General features: G+C 46.5%; 7 protein-coding genes across 9 annotated transcripts; 4 read left to right on the top strand and 3 right to left on the bottom strand.

The window, feature by feature from the left end:
- Positions 1–63: 63 nt before the first annotated feature.
- Fdx2 (Ferredoxin 2) lies at positions 64–991 on the bottom strand. Its single transcript, XM_001353849.4, has 2 exons — positions 734–991; positions 64–656 (listed from the first exon to the last, which is right to left on the bottom strand). The coding sequence occupies exons 1-2, from the start codon at positions 868–870 to the stop codon at positions 317–319; spliced, it is 477 nt and encodes a 158-aa protein (XP_001353885.2). The 5' UTR covers positions 871–991; the 3' UTR covers positions 64–316.
- Positions 992–1,336: 345 nt separating this feature from the next.
- On the top strand, positions 1,337–2,525 carry LOC4812957 (uncharacterized). The gene is made up of 2 exons (XM_001353848.4): positions 1,337–1,490; positions 1,544–2,525. Exons 1-2 carry the CDS (start codon positions 1,400–1,402, stop codon positions 2,506–2,508), a joined length of 1,056 nt encoding a protein of 351 aa, XP_001353884.3. The 5' UTR covers positions 1,337–1,399; the 3' UTR covers positions 2,509–2,525.
- nbs (nibrin) lies at positions 2,470–5,294 on the bottom strand. The gene is made up of 4 exons (XM_001353847.4): positions 5,051–5,294; positions 4,191–4,997; positions 2,673–4,138; positions 2,470–2,613 (listed from the first exon to the last, which is right to left on the bottom strand). Exons 1-4 carry the CDS (start codon positions 5,067–5,069, stop codon positions 2,533–2,535), a joined length of 2,373 nt encoding a protein of 790 aa, XP_001353883.4. The 5' UTR covers positions 5,070–5,294; the 3' UTR covers positions 2,470–2,532.
- A 654-nt stretch (positions 5,295–5,948) lies between these two features.
- defl (Integrator complex subunit 7) lies at positions 5,949–13,040 on the top strand. 2 transcript variants are annotated; one of them, XM_033382618.1, is made up of 3 exons: positions 5,949–7,520; positions 7,577–9,122; positions 13,030–13,040. In XM_033382618.1, exons 1-2 carry the CDS (start codon positions 6,057–6,059, stop codon positions 9,113–9,115), a joined length of 3,003 nt encoding a protein of 1,000 aa, XP_033238509.1. In that variant the 5' UTR covers positions 5,949–6,056; the 3' UTR covers positions 9,116–9,122; positions 13,030–13,040. The 2 variants fall into 2 exon arrangements, with proteins under 2 accessions (XP_033238509.1, XP_002135100.2); XM_002135064.3 differs by lacking the exon at positions 13,030–13,040 and having other exon boundaries at positions 7,577–9,185.
- On the top strand, positions 9,733–12,415 carry Naa60 (N-alpha-acetyltransferase 60). 2 transcript variants are annotated; one of them, XM_002135063.3, is made up of 7 exons: positions 9,734–9,976; positions 10,053–10,227; positions 10,540–10,660; positions 10,777–10,941; positions 11,005–11,225; positions 11,288–11,398; positions 11,496–12,415. In XM_002135063.3, exons 2-7 carry the CDS (start codon positions 10,211–10,213, stop codon positions 11,626–11,628), a joined length of 768 nt encoding a protein of 255 aa, XP_002135099.1. In that variant the 5' UTR covers positions 9,734–9,976; positions 10,053–10,210; the 3' UTR covers positions 11,629–12,415. The 2 variants fall into 2 exon arrangements, with proteins under 2 accessions (XP_015043274.1, XP_002135099.1); XM_015187788.2 differs by having other exon boundaries at positions 9,733–9,976; positions 10,777–11,225.
- Positions 13,041–13,669: 629 nt separating the features above from the next.
- ATPsynB (ATP synthase subunit b, mitochondrial) lies at positions 13,670–14,983 on the top strand. Its single transcript, XM_001353846.4, has 3 exons — positions 13,670–13,823; positions 14,077–14,411; positions 14,475–14,983. Exons 1-3 carry the CDS (start codon positions 13,796–13,798, stop codon positions 14,847–14,849), a joined length of 738 nt encoding a protein of 245 aa, XP_001353882.1. The 5' UTR covers positions 13,670–13,795; the 3' UTR covers positions 14,850–14,983.
- LOC4813372 (insulin-like growth factor-binding protein complex acid labile subunit) lies at positions 14,584–17,176 on the bottom strand. The gene is made up of 3 exons (XM_001353845.4): positions 16,824–17,176; positions 16,363–16,769; positions 14,584–16,129 (listed from the first exon to the last, which is right to left on the bottom strand). The coding sequence occupies exons 1-3, from the start codon at positions 17,068–17,070 to the stop codon at positions 15,092–15,094; spliced, it is 1,692 nt and encodes a 563-aa protein (XP_001353881.3). The 5' UTR covers positions 17,071–17,176; the 3' UTR covers positions 14,584–15,091.
- Between the last annotated feature and the right edge of the window lie 51 nt (positions 17,177–17,227).

Below are 17,227 nucleotides of genomic sequence, written 5' to 3'. Positions count from 1 at the left end.
TCCCCCGGACCCCACTCCTATAAGATCAACAAATCCAGCAAGATGTACGAAAATACATGTAAATTTATTAGTGAACACATATGTATTTACATATTTATCTACAGATCCCATTGAGCTTAACACTTTAAAAAAAAAACAACAGTCGGCATAAATTGCCATCGAAACAATTTATGCACGCATCTATAATAGCGGCCTGAGCTTCGGAAGCCTGGAACGACAATATCCCAGGTTTCTTTCAATTATTTAATATATATCTAGCACTCAAATAGCAAACAAAAAGTGTAACAACTATGTCCTGGGTCTGGGATTTTGGGATTTACGCGGAGCGCGCATCGTTGATGGTGGACGGGACGTGCACTTCCAATCCATCCATGTCCTTCGAGAGGGTGATTTGGCATCCCAGACGCGAGGTGTCAGTCAGTTCGTAGGCCAGGTCCAGCATGTCGAGCTCCTCGTCGCCGGGCTTGTCGGGCAGCTTCTCGAAGTCGTTGGTCTTGAAGATCAGGTGGCACGTGGAGCAGGTCAGGGTGCCTTCGCAGGCGCCGAAACCATCGAGGTCCACGCTGTTGTTGACCACCACGTCAAGCAGGGAGTCGCCCACCTTGCCGGATGTCTTGATCTTGGTGCCATTGGCACGTACGAAGGTTACGTTAACGCTGGAACCAATAGATGTGATGTAGTAATTGTTTAAGTAAGAAAAGCCATTCATAAACACGGCGTTTACGCCACTCACACATCTTGCTGCTTCAGGGCCAGCCCCAGCGAGAAAGTGCGCGAGGCAATTGGGGAACTGATTGGAACGTTGTTTCTCAGCCAGGCGCTCCGCAGGGCCAGCCTCGCCGTGTTTCTGCAAGTGTTGATGACTAGCATGTTTGCACACACACACACACACACGCGCCAAATTATTATTAATAACAAAAATTTTAAATTAAGGCACGGCGTACACGCAACAGCTGAATAGGTTCGCGACAGGTTCGGGACTGGTTCGCGACTTATGACGTTTTGGACGAACTGAATAAGTTCACCTTAGCCCACTTAATGCACCACTAAAAGCCTCTTTTGAAAAAGCTCAACAACTTGAGTTAAGCCACGGAAATAATGACTGTTATTAAATTCTCCTTGTAGATCCATCCTTGCTCTTTACTTCCAAATTTTTTACACCGGCGAAAGACCAGCTGAACTGAACTAAAATTATTCAAGTTCATAATTATCATGCGTATACCCACTGGTCGACAATGGGCTATTCAATCTGTCCATGATCGGAAATAATATTTTTCAATTATGTATCTCAATAATCTCAATTTCCCCCACTTAACCCATGTGAAAAAATTTAGTAAAATCGCTGAAATATCGAATCAAAAATATCGACTTATCGATTCTTTATTTACCTTTTTCCAGCATGGCCGGGAGTGAAATTTCGTGTTTTTGGAATGATTTTCAATTAAAACGGCCGCCGCTGGTCACCTTGCAGGTGGAGGATACAGGATTCGGTAGGTTGATCAGTTTAGACGCGAGGACACATTACTAACACCTGTCTCCACAGCAAAGAACGTTTTTGTGCTCATCAATAGGTACATGCAACAATTGTCTGAGCCGGATACCGAGGAGTTTGATCATACGGCAGCACTGATCGGGCGTCTTATGGCTCGCCGTAAGAACTCCTTTAGAAATATGCCCGGTTTTCGGGTCCTATGTAAGCTAAACAGTGCGCTCTGTCGCCTGCTGCGTCTAGATCTGCCCCGAGAGCTGGAACACTTCCGCGGTGCCCTGCCCGATGTGTGCGACGGCGATACGGCAGGAGCCATGCCTACCCGTAGCAGCTTTGAGTATATTTTGGTGCGACTGCTGGGCTTCTATCATTTGCATGCACGCATCCACGAGTGCTGTGTGACAGCGGCCAGATATTTCACTCAACTACTGAGGAATACCTTCTTCATGGAGACCATTACATTGCTCATAGCAGCCATAGCAAAAATCAACAAACTAAGCACCATACAGGCCAACAGAAGTGCCGGTCTCTACAACAAGCTGCGGCCCCACTGCGTCAAGTTTCCCCAGGTGGAAAGACACAAGTTTGTGCCCGAAAACTGCGAGTTGCCGGCCCAATTGCAACGAATTATTGCCACCACACAAAAGCAAACGGAAGATAATGCCAGTGCTCCTGCTGTGATGTTCAAGTCCCCTGCCGTGGTCACAAGGGTGGAAAAGGCCAAGCTGGAAGCCAAATCTGACGTGGGAACTGTGATTGCCCGCGAGGAGCTACCGCTGGCACAAAATCCCAAGACTGAATTCAACGTGGACGCGCTGCGAAGTGTGGAGGATGCAAAGCGTTTCATTGCCCGCGAAACAAAGGCCAGAAAACAGAGTCCCGTTCCAAAGAGCTGCGTCACCAAGGCCATACCCAAGCACGAGTGGCTGGGAGCCCAAACGCTCTTCCACCGTACAGTTTCCAAGGATCCAGTAAAGTCGTTGAGCATATTTCGCAAGTTTATTATTAGTAAAATATAATAGAAAAAGAAAAAAAATGTTTTCTTATAGACACGAGGCAATGCCGTCGGCCAACTGAAGGCGTTTCAGACTCAAAACTTGTTGATGTGGATGAAGATTGGTTTTCTGTGGAGGACACATATGATGGTTAAACACATTGCCTTCTCTCAATCAACGTTACTTACCTTGACAAACTTTTTAAAGTTCTTTCGGCCGTTGTACTTGCTTACAGAATCGTCTGGTGCGGCGTCCACATCATCATGAGGGCGAGCGGTGATGTTCATGGCACACAGGCGCACTTGGATGCTGTCCTGAATGGAAGCCAGCCACTTTGTGTGAGCCTCATCAGCATCGGGGTCTTGCTTGATGGACTGCTCCAGATTGACTTCATCTCCGACTGGAGCTGCCTCCATGTTACCGCTTACATTCGGTTCCGGCTTAACTTCGTCATGTAGCCTGCTACATGATAGCCAGCCACTGATATCCACCTTACGGGGCAACCCTTTTGGTTGAACCACAACGTACTTAGATTTTGGTTTATCTATCACTTCGGGCCGGAAGGGCTCTGTTAGCACATCGTCCTGATTCTGATCATCTTCCTCGCTTTGATTTTGGGAATGGAAGTTGAATAGCCCATCGTTGGAGTCTTCATTTGCATGTTCCTCCGCCTTCTTCATTTTCTTCTTACTGTCTGAAAATTTGAACAATTCGTCGCCGTCATCGCTGTCGCTTTCGTTAATGAGGTCCAGGCGCAAACGCTTGCGGGGCTGTGTCTGGGACTGCGACCGTGACTGTGAAGGCTGAGGGGCTGTCTTTTGAGGCTGCGATTTTTCTAGAAAGTTTATGACTCTAATTCTTGCCGGCGGATTGGCGGTCTTTTCAGCTGAATTGGGTAGAACACTAGTCCCGGCAGGCTTCTTAGGTTGTTCCTTTTGCAAGTTGTTCTTGAATTGAAAGAGCGGAAAATCATCCTCATCAGACTCAACAGCCACAGACAAAGTTGCCTTCGCTTGGTTCCGACTTGAACGTCTGGGAGATGATGATTTTTTCTCTGGCTCCTTTTTGTTGTCCACATTTTCAGAGTTCTCTTTACCGCGTGTCGACTGCCTTGTGGCAGCTGTAGGCTTCGAGGAAATATTGTTTTCCTCATCTGAGGAGTTCACGACACGACTCTTTGGCCTAGCCCGAGCCGTAGGTTTTTCTGTTTGTTCTTCATCAGAAGAATCAACCAATATGGCATTCCTGTTCCTTGGCTTTGGTTTCTCTGATGGCAATTCCATCGATCTTTTCTTTTTTGTTTTTTCTTGCTCCTCGTCCGAGGAGTCTACAATTATTTCACGACAACGCTTTTGTTGACTGCTCTTAGGTACTGTCGGTTCTGTTTCGGGCTTATCACTTTCCGGCTCCATTTTATAGACGTCCGACTCTGGCACTACCAGTTCGGAGACTGGACCAGCTGTGGACTCGCTACGCTCTGTATTCGCCACAAGAACGGAGCAATGAAATGACGAAGTCATAGACTCCGTAGTGGTCATCGAATCGCCAATGAGCTTGTGCGATGGATTGCAAAACTCTTTGGTCGAGCAGTGCAGCAGGGCCATACCGATTTCATACTCCTGGATAATCCGCAAACCGGACTGTTCCAAGATATCTGAAAGAATACGATCATTTATTTCTGTCTATGATGACTCGAGAAAACGTACCCTGGATGCTGTTGATGGTTTCTGTTGACTGGGACTGTGTTGATGGCACATATTGAATCACAATTACATCCTTCTTTGTGAGAAACGTTTTGCGCACTCCCGAATTGAGATCCTTACATGTGGCGCCTGCCTTTCTGACAACTGCACCGTAGATCTCAAAGTGCCTGCGGTTCATAAAGACGAACGTTTTGTCGGCGAACAAGGTGGTGCGCTCGGGACGCCAAGTTAAATCTAAGTTTGTGGGCTGGTAGTCTTTAGGCTGCGGCCATCCTTCACGCACGTGAATGCTTTTCGCTGCCGCCAGCAGTTTGCGCCAAAAGGCAAAAGTCACAATGGGTTTGTTCTCCAACAAGGCATGCAGTAGCTTCACGGTGACTGTGGCTTCGTTCATGGTCAGATACGAGCATTCGTCTGTCCAGTTTGGAACCACAGATCCGCCCATGGACCCAATGAGCTCCGTCAGCTCAAACACTTGGGCGTGCGTCAACGCAGAAGCAGTGGTCACCAGTTCCATCTGCCTTACCTGCCAAATGTTGGTGGTGGCGCCAAAGCGGACTCTAAAACCGACTGGCAGGGGCGTCAATGTGTTTGTGGCCATCTTCTTGTTTCTGGGAATGTCATTGTTGAGGAAGGTACCGTATTTCGAGCCCACATCTTCTATTTGAAGCTCCCCATCCTTCTCACTCGGCAGGTGCAGCCGCACATGAGTGCGACTGATGCTAAGGTCCTCGATCAGGATCAGATCGGTTGACAAGCGACCGACGGTGTAGACTGGCTTATTTGGCAATAACACAAACTTCTCATCTTCTGCAATTTACAATATGTTAGAAAAACAACAAAATGTTACGATTTTTACTTGCCTTTCGTTAAAAAAAACATAATTTATTGAAGCAAAATCACGAAATACAAAACAGGCCATCAGTGTTACCGTAAAAAACGAACTTAGCCCACTGAAACCATGTTTATTTAAACAGAATACGATAAGCCGCGGAAACAACACTAATAATAATAATCACTCTTGTAGTTCCATCCAACCTTTTAACTTTGCTTAATAAAAGACGACGATTCACCTAAGCTGCGCTAAAATTCTTTAAGTATCATAATTTTCGTGGAGAGTTTTTTCATACCAGTGGCTACAATGGGTTAATCGTTCCTGTCCATGATCGGAAATCATATTCCTCGACTTTGATATTCCATTTAATATTACTATCTAGCTAAGACGCTCAGATCTTAACACATACTTTTTTTCGATTGTTAAATCACTTTTCTACATAATTGGCTGATCTGAAGTACTCTTTTTAATTAGATTGTGTCTAAAATAAGATTTAAACAAACAAGTTCAAGGCAAAAAACATCCCACCCAACAGCTGTCGATACTATCGCCTGGATTGTACAGTTGAGCGCCTAAGTTTGAATGTGAATGATTGACAAGGATATAAGTGGAATCCATAAATGAATAAATGATGCAGGGAAGCACGATTGGAAAGAGCCACAATCAAAAAACCCGCGTATGAAAGTTTCTGTAAAATAAACCTTTAAAAATGAAATTTAATGGATTGATGAAATTGATGAAATATACCATTTTGTAGCGAAACAAGATTCACTAATCGGATAAAATTATGTGGGCACGGCTAATGTTCTATATAGCTAGTAATATTCAACGGAATATCAAAAACGAGGAATATGTAATATAGAACTTGAATTCATCAGTATATTTACGGTATATTTTTAAAATGGGTCTGTGGGTCGGACGCTAAATCCGCGGTCACATTGGTTCTATGCCGGTTTGTTTGTGTTTGAAAAAAGTTAAATATTGAATATAAATAATAATGAATAGCTTATAAGTGACTGCAAATAGTTGCAAAGATGTCGCACTTTAGTAGCACCCGCGTTAGCTCCTTCAACGAATGTTTCCTCAACGAGAACGAGCAGGATCCCAATGCCGTGCTCATGGAGCTCGACAAGGGCCTCCGGAGCGCTAAGCAGGGAATCCAATGCGAGTCCATTGTGCGGTTCCCGCGTCTCTTCGAGAAGTATCCATTTCCCATTCTGATCAACTCGTCGTTCATCAAGCTGGCGGAGTTCTTTGTGAGTGGCTCGAATCTATTGCGATTCTGGGTACTCCGTGTCTGCCAGCAGAGCGAAAACCACCTGGACAAGATCCTCAACATCGACAACTTTGTGCGCCGCATCTTTATGGTGATGCACTCGAACGATCCTGTGGCACGCGCCCTGCTCTTGCGCACCCTGGGCGCCGTCTCCCGCGTGATTCCCGAGAAGCAACAAGTGCACCATGCTATACGCCGTGCCCTTGACAGCCACGACACCGTGGAGGTGGAGGCTGCCATCTATGCCAGCAGCTGCTTTGCCGCCCAGTCCAGCTCCTTCGCCATCAGCATGTGCGCCAAGATATCGGACATGATCGAGTCACTGCAGGTGCCAGTGCCCATGAAGCTGTTGCTCATCCCAGTGCTGCGGCACATGCATCACGATGCCAATACCGCCGCACTGGTCAACAAACTCTGTATGGATCTGCTGCCCAAGTATCCCGCGCAGAGTTTTGTGGTTGCCATCATCGATACCCTCACACAACTATCCTCCCGCACCTTGGTGGGCGTGCCCGGGCAGCTCGAGGTGCTGCTGGACTTTATGCAAGATTTGCGGACGCCGGTTCGCATCCAGGTGCTGCGCTCCTTCAACGAACTAGCCGGCAAGAAGAGTGTCCACGCTTGGCCCAAGCCTGCCCTTGAGGCTCTAATTAGTAAGTTTGAGACCTGCATCAATTCGCACGAGCAGTTTCTCTTCCTTTCGATTCTCGTCAAGTTGAGCGAGTGTCCGCTCACGTGCCAACAGCTGCTGCGGGAGCATCGGGTCGCCCTGCTCCGACTCTGCATCCAGAGCATGAGCAAGCTGGACGACTATACGACGGCCACTCAGGCTATGGCGGTCCTCTCAGTTCTGGCGGCGTTCGGCACTGAGCAGGAGAGCCAAGTGGATGATATCCTGCATACTGTAAGTCTTCACATCGAAGGCCTGCTCCTGTGCACGGCCAGGAGAGCCGACTGTCTACGTCACTTGCGACGTGTGCTGGCATATGGCATAAGGATTAGCCAGGCGAATGCCGAATTTGGAGCGACATTCATTGAGATAGTCAGCAATACCCTGGGTGACAATGTCGTCTATCCCCAAGCCAATGCGGAGCTCATATGCGAGGCTCTGGTGCGTCTCTGTGAGCATTTCCAGCTCCGTAAATATGCATTTACAACATTCGAGGGACTGGAGGAAGGTGACGACAAAGCCATGGACACCGACGAACCGTCGCAAACAAAGGTAGAAGTATTGCAGGAAATATATGAAGAGCATTCACTAATTCTATCCACTTTTAGGTTAATCCCATGCTAGCCAGAATGCCGATTATTTTGCACAAACTGAACAAGCTGATCGACTCGGAGGATGCTGAGAAACACTTGCGCACGATTGAAATCCTCAGTGTCCTGGTATTTCAGACCACAATGGGGTGCTATCTGCCCCTGAAGGTGGTGCAATGCTTCGAGAAGTGCCTGGATAAGCTCAATTGCTGGACATTGTACAAGATTGCACGAAGCGCGAGTCGTTATGGGCATCACTATGTGGCCGCGCACATTTACACGAGCATTTCAGAGATCGTGATAAACGACCAAATGCACTACTTCCTCGTCACGCTCTCGCAGATCTCGCAGGCAGAGTGTATCCTAAATTATGGCCTGGACTACGCCCACATGAGGGACAACTATGCTCCGACGGCGGCGCCAGAGCCGTTGATACCGCTGATGAAACGGCTGGAGGCAGCCTGCAACCTCTACCAGATGGCGCGAGTCAGTCTGCGAGCCTGCTCCTCGATCCAGTATGCGATCTCCTTTCCGCAGGAGTACCTCAAGATCCGAGCACAGTTCCTGCAGACTCTGCACTTGGCCGTGACCGTAAAGAATGCCCAGGTCATTGTACCACCGCCGGCAATTGCTGGCAGCTTGGCCCAGAACTCGAGGGACTATTTGCAAAAGTTTGGACACGTCACAAATCAGCTGCGAAAGTTGGTAAAGTCATTGAAGGCCTGCGAGGAGACGCATGCCCGTCTCTATAAGTCGTCTTTTGATGCGGACAACGTGACGCTGGAGTTCTTGGAAGTGGCAGAGTTTCAGTGTGGACTCCTTGCCCACATCATCGAGTCAATTTGTTACGCCACGCCACCAGAGTCACCAGTCTTCCTGACCACCGGCGAGCACCCGGAGACCCGATTCTTTGCCGCCAGCTGCAGGCGCATGGAGCTGATGCATAAGAACCTCCCCGAGGAGTTGCCCAACGCCAAAACCATCAGCAACCGCCATCTGGACGTGATTGTTGCTCAAATCGAGATAATTACCAAAACACCGCTCTGCCTGCCGCGCTATTTCTTCCAGATTCTCCAGTCTACGCAGATAAAACTGTCGGTTAGCCCACAGCCACGTAGTGCCACCGAACCCGTCAACGTTCAGTCGGGCAGTAATCTGGTGATTAAGGTCGAGGGAGTCCTGCAACAGGCTGGCTCAAAACAGGTCAAGCACTTCCGGCGTGTGGAGTCCGTGCAGTTGAGCCTTACGTCCCAGCTGGTAACGCCGCCACCACGTTCCGGTAGCGAGCTGCAGAAGACCGGCACAAGTGATACCGTCACCCTGAACCAGATCGTCAAGCCGCAACGCGACTTTCTCTCCGGCAGCTTTCTGCTGCCCATATCGAGCGGTGGTCACTTCCAGGTGACGCTGGAAACGTTCGTTGTCGATGAGCACGGCACTATTTGGTGCACTGGCCCCAAATCTTCCATGATGGTACGTGTCCTGGAGGATCCCTCAAAACCTACAGCACCAACGCCTAGCACTTCTCAGGCAGTAGGTCAGGCGAGAAGGTTTTAGATGTACAGTTTTACAATTTGGTTAAAATGTTTGTTATAATTAAAAGCTTAATGCTTTAAGTGCTCTATCAGATTGAAAATAATTTTCAACGTATTTATTAAAAAAATTATGTCTCCGACAGACCTTGCTCGGCGCGCAACTTTTAAAATAACCAAAGCAAGTGCTGTTTAACTGTGAATACAGTAAGAGCTTGCGTTGGAATCCCATAAGTTTAGGGGATAAAGATAAAGGATAGGCTGGACCTACAAGAGTAATTATTATTATTATAATTGGTATTATTTTCGGCGGTTTAACTCCAGTTGTTATCCAGTTTAAACAAATGGGTTTTAGGGGGGCTAAGTTCGGTTTTGCATCATACGAGACGCTATATTGTTGTTGAGGAACCAAAACTGAGGCAAAAAAATCAAAGTGAGTATATAAATTAAGCCAGTCAAGTAGAAAATAGATTCATTAATTATATAAAATTATGTGGGCAGGGCTGAGAGATCTAGATAGCTAGTAATCTTCAACGGATTATCAAAATCGAGGAATATGTATAATAGAACTTAAATTCTTCAGTATATTTACGGTATATTTTTAAAATAAGGTGGTATATTTCTGCGGGTCGGACCGTATACTTTATTTATAAGTCCACGGTCACACTCCTGTTTTGTTTTTGTTAATTCTTTTTGTGGAATAAAATATACGAAATGGAGCATTTCTTCAGGATATGCGGCATTTGACAAGGCAGACACCAGCAGCGGCATGCCACAGAAGCGCATCAGAACGATTTGGTTATCTTTATAACGGAGATTCAGATGGTTGCCAGCAAGCAATAGAATCGGCAGAGAGCAAGTGGTTCAGTTCCCCCCGAAGACGAATGTAAATTTTAATTAAAATCAATTAGGCGCACACCCAAAAACACGCACCAATCCAATCCATCCGTATGCCTCTTTAGAGAGCTCCCATATAGCACAAAACTCTACGTTGGACGAAATTCCGCGCTTAACCTGTTCAGTCGGTGGTCGTGGTCGTGACGGTGGTGCAACCAATGGACATAATTGGTCTAATTGGACAGAGCAGCAGCAGCATCGGAGCACCCCCAGTTACAATAGGATGGCACAATTTACACTGTGAGTATAAGTATGGATGACGGTGCACAGTAACATCGGTGCCGTCCCTAAATGGGGTCGCTTTACGCAGCCCATAGCCGACAGCGCAAGAATCAGATTACTTTGGTGTTGTTGCGCTCTGTGGCGGCACGGCTTCCGTCGAATGGAGCTTTGTTTATCTATTGACGGGACGCCGCACCGCACCACCACTCGTCGCAGTATTATGCAAGTGAAATCGACGACCCGACCGTCTACTCAGCACTAATACATATATCATAAAATTAAAACCATTTTTTTTTGTGGTTTTTGGCATTTGAAACGGGGCTCGATCAGCTACAACAAACATAATGCGCCGCCCAGCAACGACATTACACGCGTCGACTGCGATCATGTGCCCCTATGCTCCGCCAACGACGTACAGCTAAGATTCCTGGTGCCCGATGACCTGACTGAGGTGAGTTGCCAAAGTGTTTGCAAAATTTTCGAATCCAATCTTTCCATTGAGCCTGACTTAAAGAATGATAATCCTTCTGTGTTACCGATCCATCCCGCTCCCGCTGGGCGTTGCAGGTGCGGCAACTATGCCAAGAATGGTTTCCAATCGACTATCCACTCTCATGGTATGAGGATATTACCTCAAGCACGCGCTTCTTTGCGCTGGCAGCTGTATATAATCTGGCCATAATTGGTTTAATTGTTGCCGAAATCAAACCGTATCGAAATGTCAATAAGGAGGTAATAGCCAATATGAGTGATAGTGATGAATTGTACACCAGGCTGAGCGGTTTTCCAATGCAGGACAAGGGCATATTGCCCGACTCGATGGGTCGGACCGCGGACGTGGGCTACATTTTGTCCCTGGGCGTGCATCGGTCGCATCGACGCAATGGGATTGGCTCGCTGCTGCTGGATGCCCTAATGAACCACCTGACGACGGTCGAACGGCACTCGGTGAAGGCAATCTTCCTGCACACGCTGACCACTAACCAACCTGCCATATTTTTCTATGAAAAGCGAAGGTAGGTAGAGCAGAGCTGTCGTGTGCGTGTTCTCCGCTTATTAACGCCTTGCCCTATTTTAGATTCACGCTACACTCGTTCCTGCCCTACTACTACAACATACGGGGCAAGGGCAAGGACGGCTTCACCTACGTGAACTACATAAACGGAGGCCATCCACCTTGGACACTACTATATCCTTTTTCAAAATGCTTTTACTGTATTGCTTGTTTGATTTGTATGTTTATGGTTTCCCTCTACTTTTGGTTGCCCTCTTAACTCTTGCCGCACAGATCACATCAAGCACTACGCCACCAAGGTGCGTCACACCAGCACCCTCTGTGTGTGGATGGCTTCCCGTGTGCAGCAGGTGGTGCGTTGGTTCTACCACAAGCTGCTGATGCGATTTAACTTCATTGAATGAGGCAAGACAGGACCAAGGACTGACTCCAACGCGACTGGACAACCACAAAAGGCATTCTTCCGCGTCACAAACAAAACAAACACTTTCAATTCTGATTCTGCGTCAGCATAATCGGGCATAGCATTCATTATGTTATGTCATTCTGCTGAGAATGTTGAGCATATATACACATATATAATTGCACACAATCGCACACACCCACACACACACACACACACCGCCCCCATACAATACAATACACCTTCATTATAAATGTTAGGCAATATGCAGGTATGCAGATCATTTCGTTTTTATACAAAATAGAATAACAAAAAAGAGAGAAGAACTAAAAAACAACTAGAGAAAGGAGCATGAGTTGAAAGATGTAAAGATAATTTTATATGTGTATTATTACGTTTTAAATGATATTTGTTCAATGCTGTAAATAGTCTTATAATGTTTAAATGCTGCTGTAACCGTTTGCCCATGGCGCGCAAGTGATTTTGATACTTTCTGTTTTGGACATATTCCATATACTATTTAATGTGTGTATGTATGTTTCTTTGTACGTTTTACTATTATTTTTTTTTATTTTTGGTTAGTTCCACGCACAAGACAGTCATTTAGTTTAGCGAAAACCAACAACAAAGATGCTCATGCTTTAATGCTTAAATTATGGAATCTGCACGAAAATAGCTTTGAACTGAGAACGAGAAGCGAATACTATATATGTAGCATCCAATCACAAACAAAACAACCCAACAACAACACAAAACCTATCAAAACTCTGTTCGCTGTTTCTATAGTATTTTGTAAAAGTATTTTAATGCAACTTGTTTCGCAGCTAATTCATATTATTTTAGGCACAATTTATTTAGCAAATTGTAATATTTTTAAATAAAAACTTGTAAAGTTATGAAATGAAAAATTTGTTCTGAAGAAAATGTATTTACATACATAAATAAATGAATATTTGAATCACCCGAGTGCACCTTTACAGCAGTGCTGTAAAGCAAGTGCCGTGGGTTCTAAAATACACTCCAAGATAACTTGGTAACTTGTAAGGAAAGAGAAAGAATATATATGTACACAAGGAGCATATACATGCAGTAGTATTTTCCGCGGCTTAAATCAAGTTGTTCGCTTGTTTAAATAGAGGAGGTTTAAGTGGGCTAAGCTCTTTTTTTGCACCGGTACATTTCGAAAATTGTAGGGTCTTACATTTCCCATTCAGGTGTCGCTTTCGATAATTACATACCAATGTAGTTAGAATGTACTGAATGTGTAGTTATTGTGTAGTTTTTCACACTGGCGCTTCCATGGGGCTTGTCAACGTACACATTTCCCATTCAGGTGTCGCTTTTGATGCTTACATACAAATGTAGTTAGATTGTAGCTAATGTGTAGTTATTGTGTAGTTAGTATGTAATAAAAAAATACTTTTCTCCATATTGGTGTTGATCTTTTTTGATTAAACCTTATTTTATGAGCAATCCAAAAATGATGAGTTCTTAAAATTAACTATCCGTATATAAAATTGATTACATTATCGGTTAAAACTATATTTTCATGGTTGAGAGTCCTAGCTAGCTAGTAATATTGAACGAAATCTCTAAATTAAGAAATATGAACGACTATCCTCTTTCGTTTGTTTTGTTTGACCTATTTCGCTACAAACTTTTTTTGGTTTGACCTATTTTGCTGAAACCTTTTTTAGACAAGAACCAATAAAAGCAAGTGTTTAAAATAAACCATTCAAGTAAAAAATAGGTTCATTTATTGGATAAAACTATGTGGGCAGGGCTGAGAGATCTATATAGCTAGTAATATTCGAAGGAATATCAAAAACGAAGAATTCGTACAACACAACTAGAATTCGTCAGTATATTTATGGTATATTTTTAAAATGAGACCGTCTATTTCGGTATATTTCTGAGGGGCAGACCGTATTTTTTTTTTATCGAAAAGTCTGCTGTCACACTGCCCAGCTAAACTAAAAATGTATAATAGAACTTGAATTCATCAGTATATTTACGGTATATTTTTAAAATGAGACCGTATATTTCGATATATTTCTGAGGGGCAGGCCGTGTTACATATCGAAAAATCTGCTGTCACACTGCTCAGCTAAACTGTCACACACAATCGTCTGATCGGGATATTTTAATTCGAAAACAGAATTGAAAAAATGTTCTCCAGAGCTGCCCTACTTACAGGTAAACTCAAAAAATAGTGCAGAATACCACAAACCCCGCGACATAGTGTAGTTTAATTGGTGTGTACATAACAAGCCGCTGCACGCGACCGTGAAAATTGTTACGGCACTGCAAAAACGACGGACATCGTGGTTTATGTAATCACCCTCGCAGTGCAAACGTAGAATTATGTATAGTTTTCGCAAACATTCTAGGATGTGGTTATCAATAACTTATCATATGAAAATACTAATTGGTGTCAATCGTCTTGCAGCCCAGCGCCCATTGGCCGTGGCCGCCACCCGGTCGGCTGCTGCCGCCGCTGGTCAGTCTGGCAGCGGATCCATCGAGCGCCGCCAGCGCCCCGAACATCCCGGCAAGGTGCGCCTGGGCTTCGTGCCAGAGGAATGGTTCCAGTTCTTCTACAACAAGACCGGTGTCACGGGTCCCTACACATTCGGCGTGGGTCTGATCACCTACCTGTGCTCCAAGGAAATCTACGTCATGGAGCACGAATACTACAGCGGTCTATCGCTGGGCATCATGGCCGTTATTGCTGTGAAGAAACTTGGCCCAGTGATTGCCAAGTGGGCTGATGGTGAGATCGATGTAAGTGTCAGACAATTAAACGTCCAACTTGGGTCAGGATCACTAATCAATAATTCACTGTAGAAAATCGAAAGCGAGTGGAAGGAGGGCCGCGAGGCCGAGCTCAAGGTTCTGTCCGATGCCATCGAGGCCGAGAAAAAGGAGCAATGGCGCGCTGATGGTGCCTTGCTCCTGATGGATGCCAAGAAGGAGAACATTGCCTTGCAGTTGGAGGCCGCCTTCCGCGAGCGCGCCATGAACGTCTACTCCGAGGTCAAGCGTCGCTTGGACTACCAGGTAGAGTGCCGTCACGTTGAGCGTCGCCTTAACCAGAAACACATGGTGAACTGGATCACCACCAATGTGCTGGCCAGCATCTCGCCCCAGCAGGAGAAGGAGACTCTCAACAAGTGCATTGCCGATCTGAGCGCTCTGGCCCTGCGCGTCAAGACCGCTTAAACGACTCGAGTTTTAGTTGCTAATTTGTACATTTAAACAAAGTCGATCGCCGGAAACACACATTACAATGCCCGAACAATGATACATATATCTATTACACGCAATACATCCTCTGTGTCTGAAAACATTCTTAATGAAATTGTCGTTTAGTTCAAGAAATGGATGCTGTTTAAAATTAATATCTTTTTTTTTCTGTGAATATGTAAGCACATGTGTAGGCAATTTTGCGCTTATGTTTAATATCAGTCTACTGCTGCACTGGCATCGTCTTCATCGAAGGCATCTGTGTCCTCCTGCTCCACCTCGAAATCGGCGTGAATCTTCTGGCGGCGTGCGGCCTGCAAATTCTGGATACAGTAATCCACCGCCGTGACGACGCAGAGAGGACGCTCTCCCTTGTAGTAGCCAGTGTTCTCCCGCAGATACGTCACCCTCTTGGAAGTCAGCCACTGTTGGAGCTCCACAAAGCAGGTGCACTGCCAGGGATTCCCCTCGATCGCAATGCGATTCAGACTGGGAAAGGTGTCGTTCAAAGCAACCAGAAAAGTGAGTTTGTTGTTGTCGATAAGTAGCTCCATGACGCTGCTCAGGCAGTCCATTACATCGGGGCCGATCTCTTCCAGCAAATTGTGACCGAGATGGAGTTTCTGCAGATGCCGCATGGGTGCAAACATGCGCACGTCCAGGGATCGCAGCTCATTGTGGCCCAGCGACAGGTACTCCAGGAAGGGTAGCGAGGAGAAGGCCAGCGGATGCAGGAGCTTCAGACGATTGGCGTTCAGGTTGAGCTTGCGCAATCGCGTCAATGTGTTGCCCCCAAAGGCCTGCTCCTCGAAGTACTCCAGGCTGTTGCGCGACAGATCCAAAGTGTCCAGGTTGGCCAATGCCGCAAATGCTCCTGGCTTGATCTCTAGTATATCGTTGGACTGCAGATACAGCTTGCGCAGTGATCCAAGACCCACAAAGTGGCCGCTGCTCAGGCTGGCAATGCTATTCCTGGACAAATCCAACGCCTGCAGTCGAGGCAACACCCTGAATTGGTTGTCAAAGAGCAGTCGTATGTGGTTCCCAGCCAGATCCAGCTGCTGCAGATTCAGCACAAAGTTTTGGGCGGCTCCGAAGACACTGGGACGCAGGGCATCGAGTGCATTGTGCGAAAGGTTCAGCACTCGCAGCTGGTTGAGCGGCAGAAACGTTTCCTGGGCAATACAGTTCAATCGGTTTCCACTGAGCTGCAGCTCCAACAGACCATGCAGACCACGAAAAGCACTTACATCCAACTAGAAAGAAGAGTTAATTCAGACAGCATGACTTGAGATCGAGTGTTAGTAATATTGTTTTCTCAGAACCCCCTGTTATAGCTTTCCTCCCTCAAAAAGTAAGGGTAGATCCCCTCTCCAGGCCAAGGGCCAACATGGGTAATTGACTAGATCAAATCCCACAGCTAAATACACAAATGATTGTCGGATACGTTCGATTCGATGAGCAAACCCACCAGATTCTGCTGACTCACCTGTGCCAGGCGATTCTCGTGGAGCAACAGTTGCTGCAGTTGGGGGCAGACACCGAAGCTGACATTAACCAGTCGATTGTGGCTAAGATCCAGACGATTGAGCAGCGGTAAGTGGGGCAGCTCGCAGCCGGTGAGGGCATTGTGTGAGAAATTGGCATAAATCAATTTGCGCAGATTGCCGAGGACGTCCTTTGTGAGCAGCTCCAGGCGGTTGTGGCTGGCATCGAGGTGCTGCAGCGCTGACTCAACCGCAAAATGGCTGCCATGGAGCTCGCCCAGACCGCAGCCGCTGATGTTTAAGTGCCGCAGATTGGGCAAAAGGGAGAAGCCCTGGGTGTGTAGATTCAGTTGTTGGACTGCAGATAGATCCAACTCGACCAGATTGGCCAAATACTCGACGCTTGTGTCTGCAGGGGAAGCGTTGAGATGTTTGTGTGTGCTAGTCATCATGAATCTCTTACCTGAGTCTAGGGCCAGTTCTGTGCGTTCATTTCTCACCGCCAATGAATGCCAGTTCTCGGCCCCCACATCAGACAGATCCTGCAGACTGGCTAATTCACGACACTCGAAGCTGCGCCAGGCCAGAGTCCGGCAGGGAAGAGCCCCGACCTGGGGGAAGCCCCTGCAGCAGAGCCACAGAGCGGACAAAACCCAATTGGCATTCACCAACATTCCTGCTCCACAGTTTGGCCACAACTGAAACCTCATTCAAGCGATGATAAGAACAACCGCAGAATGCAAATGGGAATGCAAATCCAGTTTACCCAGAGACAGAGTTCGGGGAGAGTCAAAGCCGGTTTGGCGCGTCACCGGCCCAGGGGCCGGACACTCCACAGCTTAGTGCCGCCTGCTGAGGAGGAGGATG

This window comes from Drosophila pseudoobscura, chromosome X, assembly GCF_009870125.1.
Source record: "Drosophila pseudoobscura strain MV-25-SWS-2005 chromosome X, UCI_Dpse_MV25, whole genome shotgun sequence".
Taxonomy (NCBI): domain Eukaryota; kingdom Metazoa; phylum Arthropoda; class Insecta; order Diptera; family Drosophilidae; genus Drosophila; species Drosophila pseudoobscura.
The sequence above is the reverse complement of the archived record's forward strand: the minus strand, read 5'-3'. Positions and strand labels throughout refer to the sequence as shown.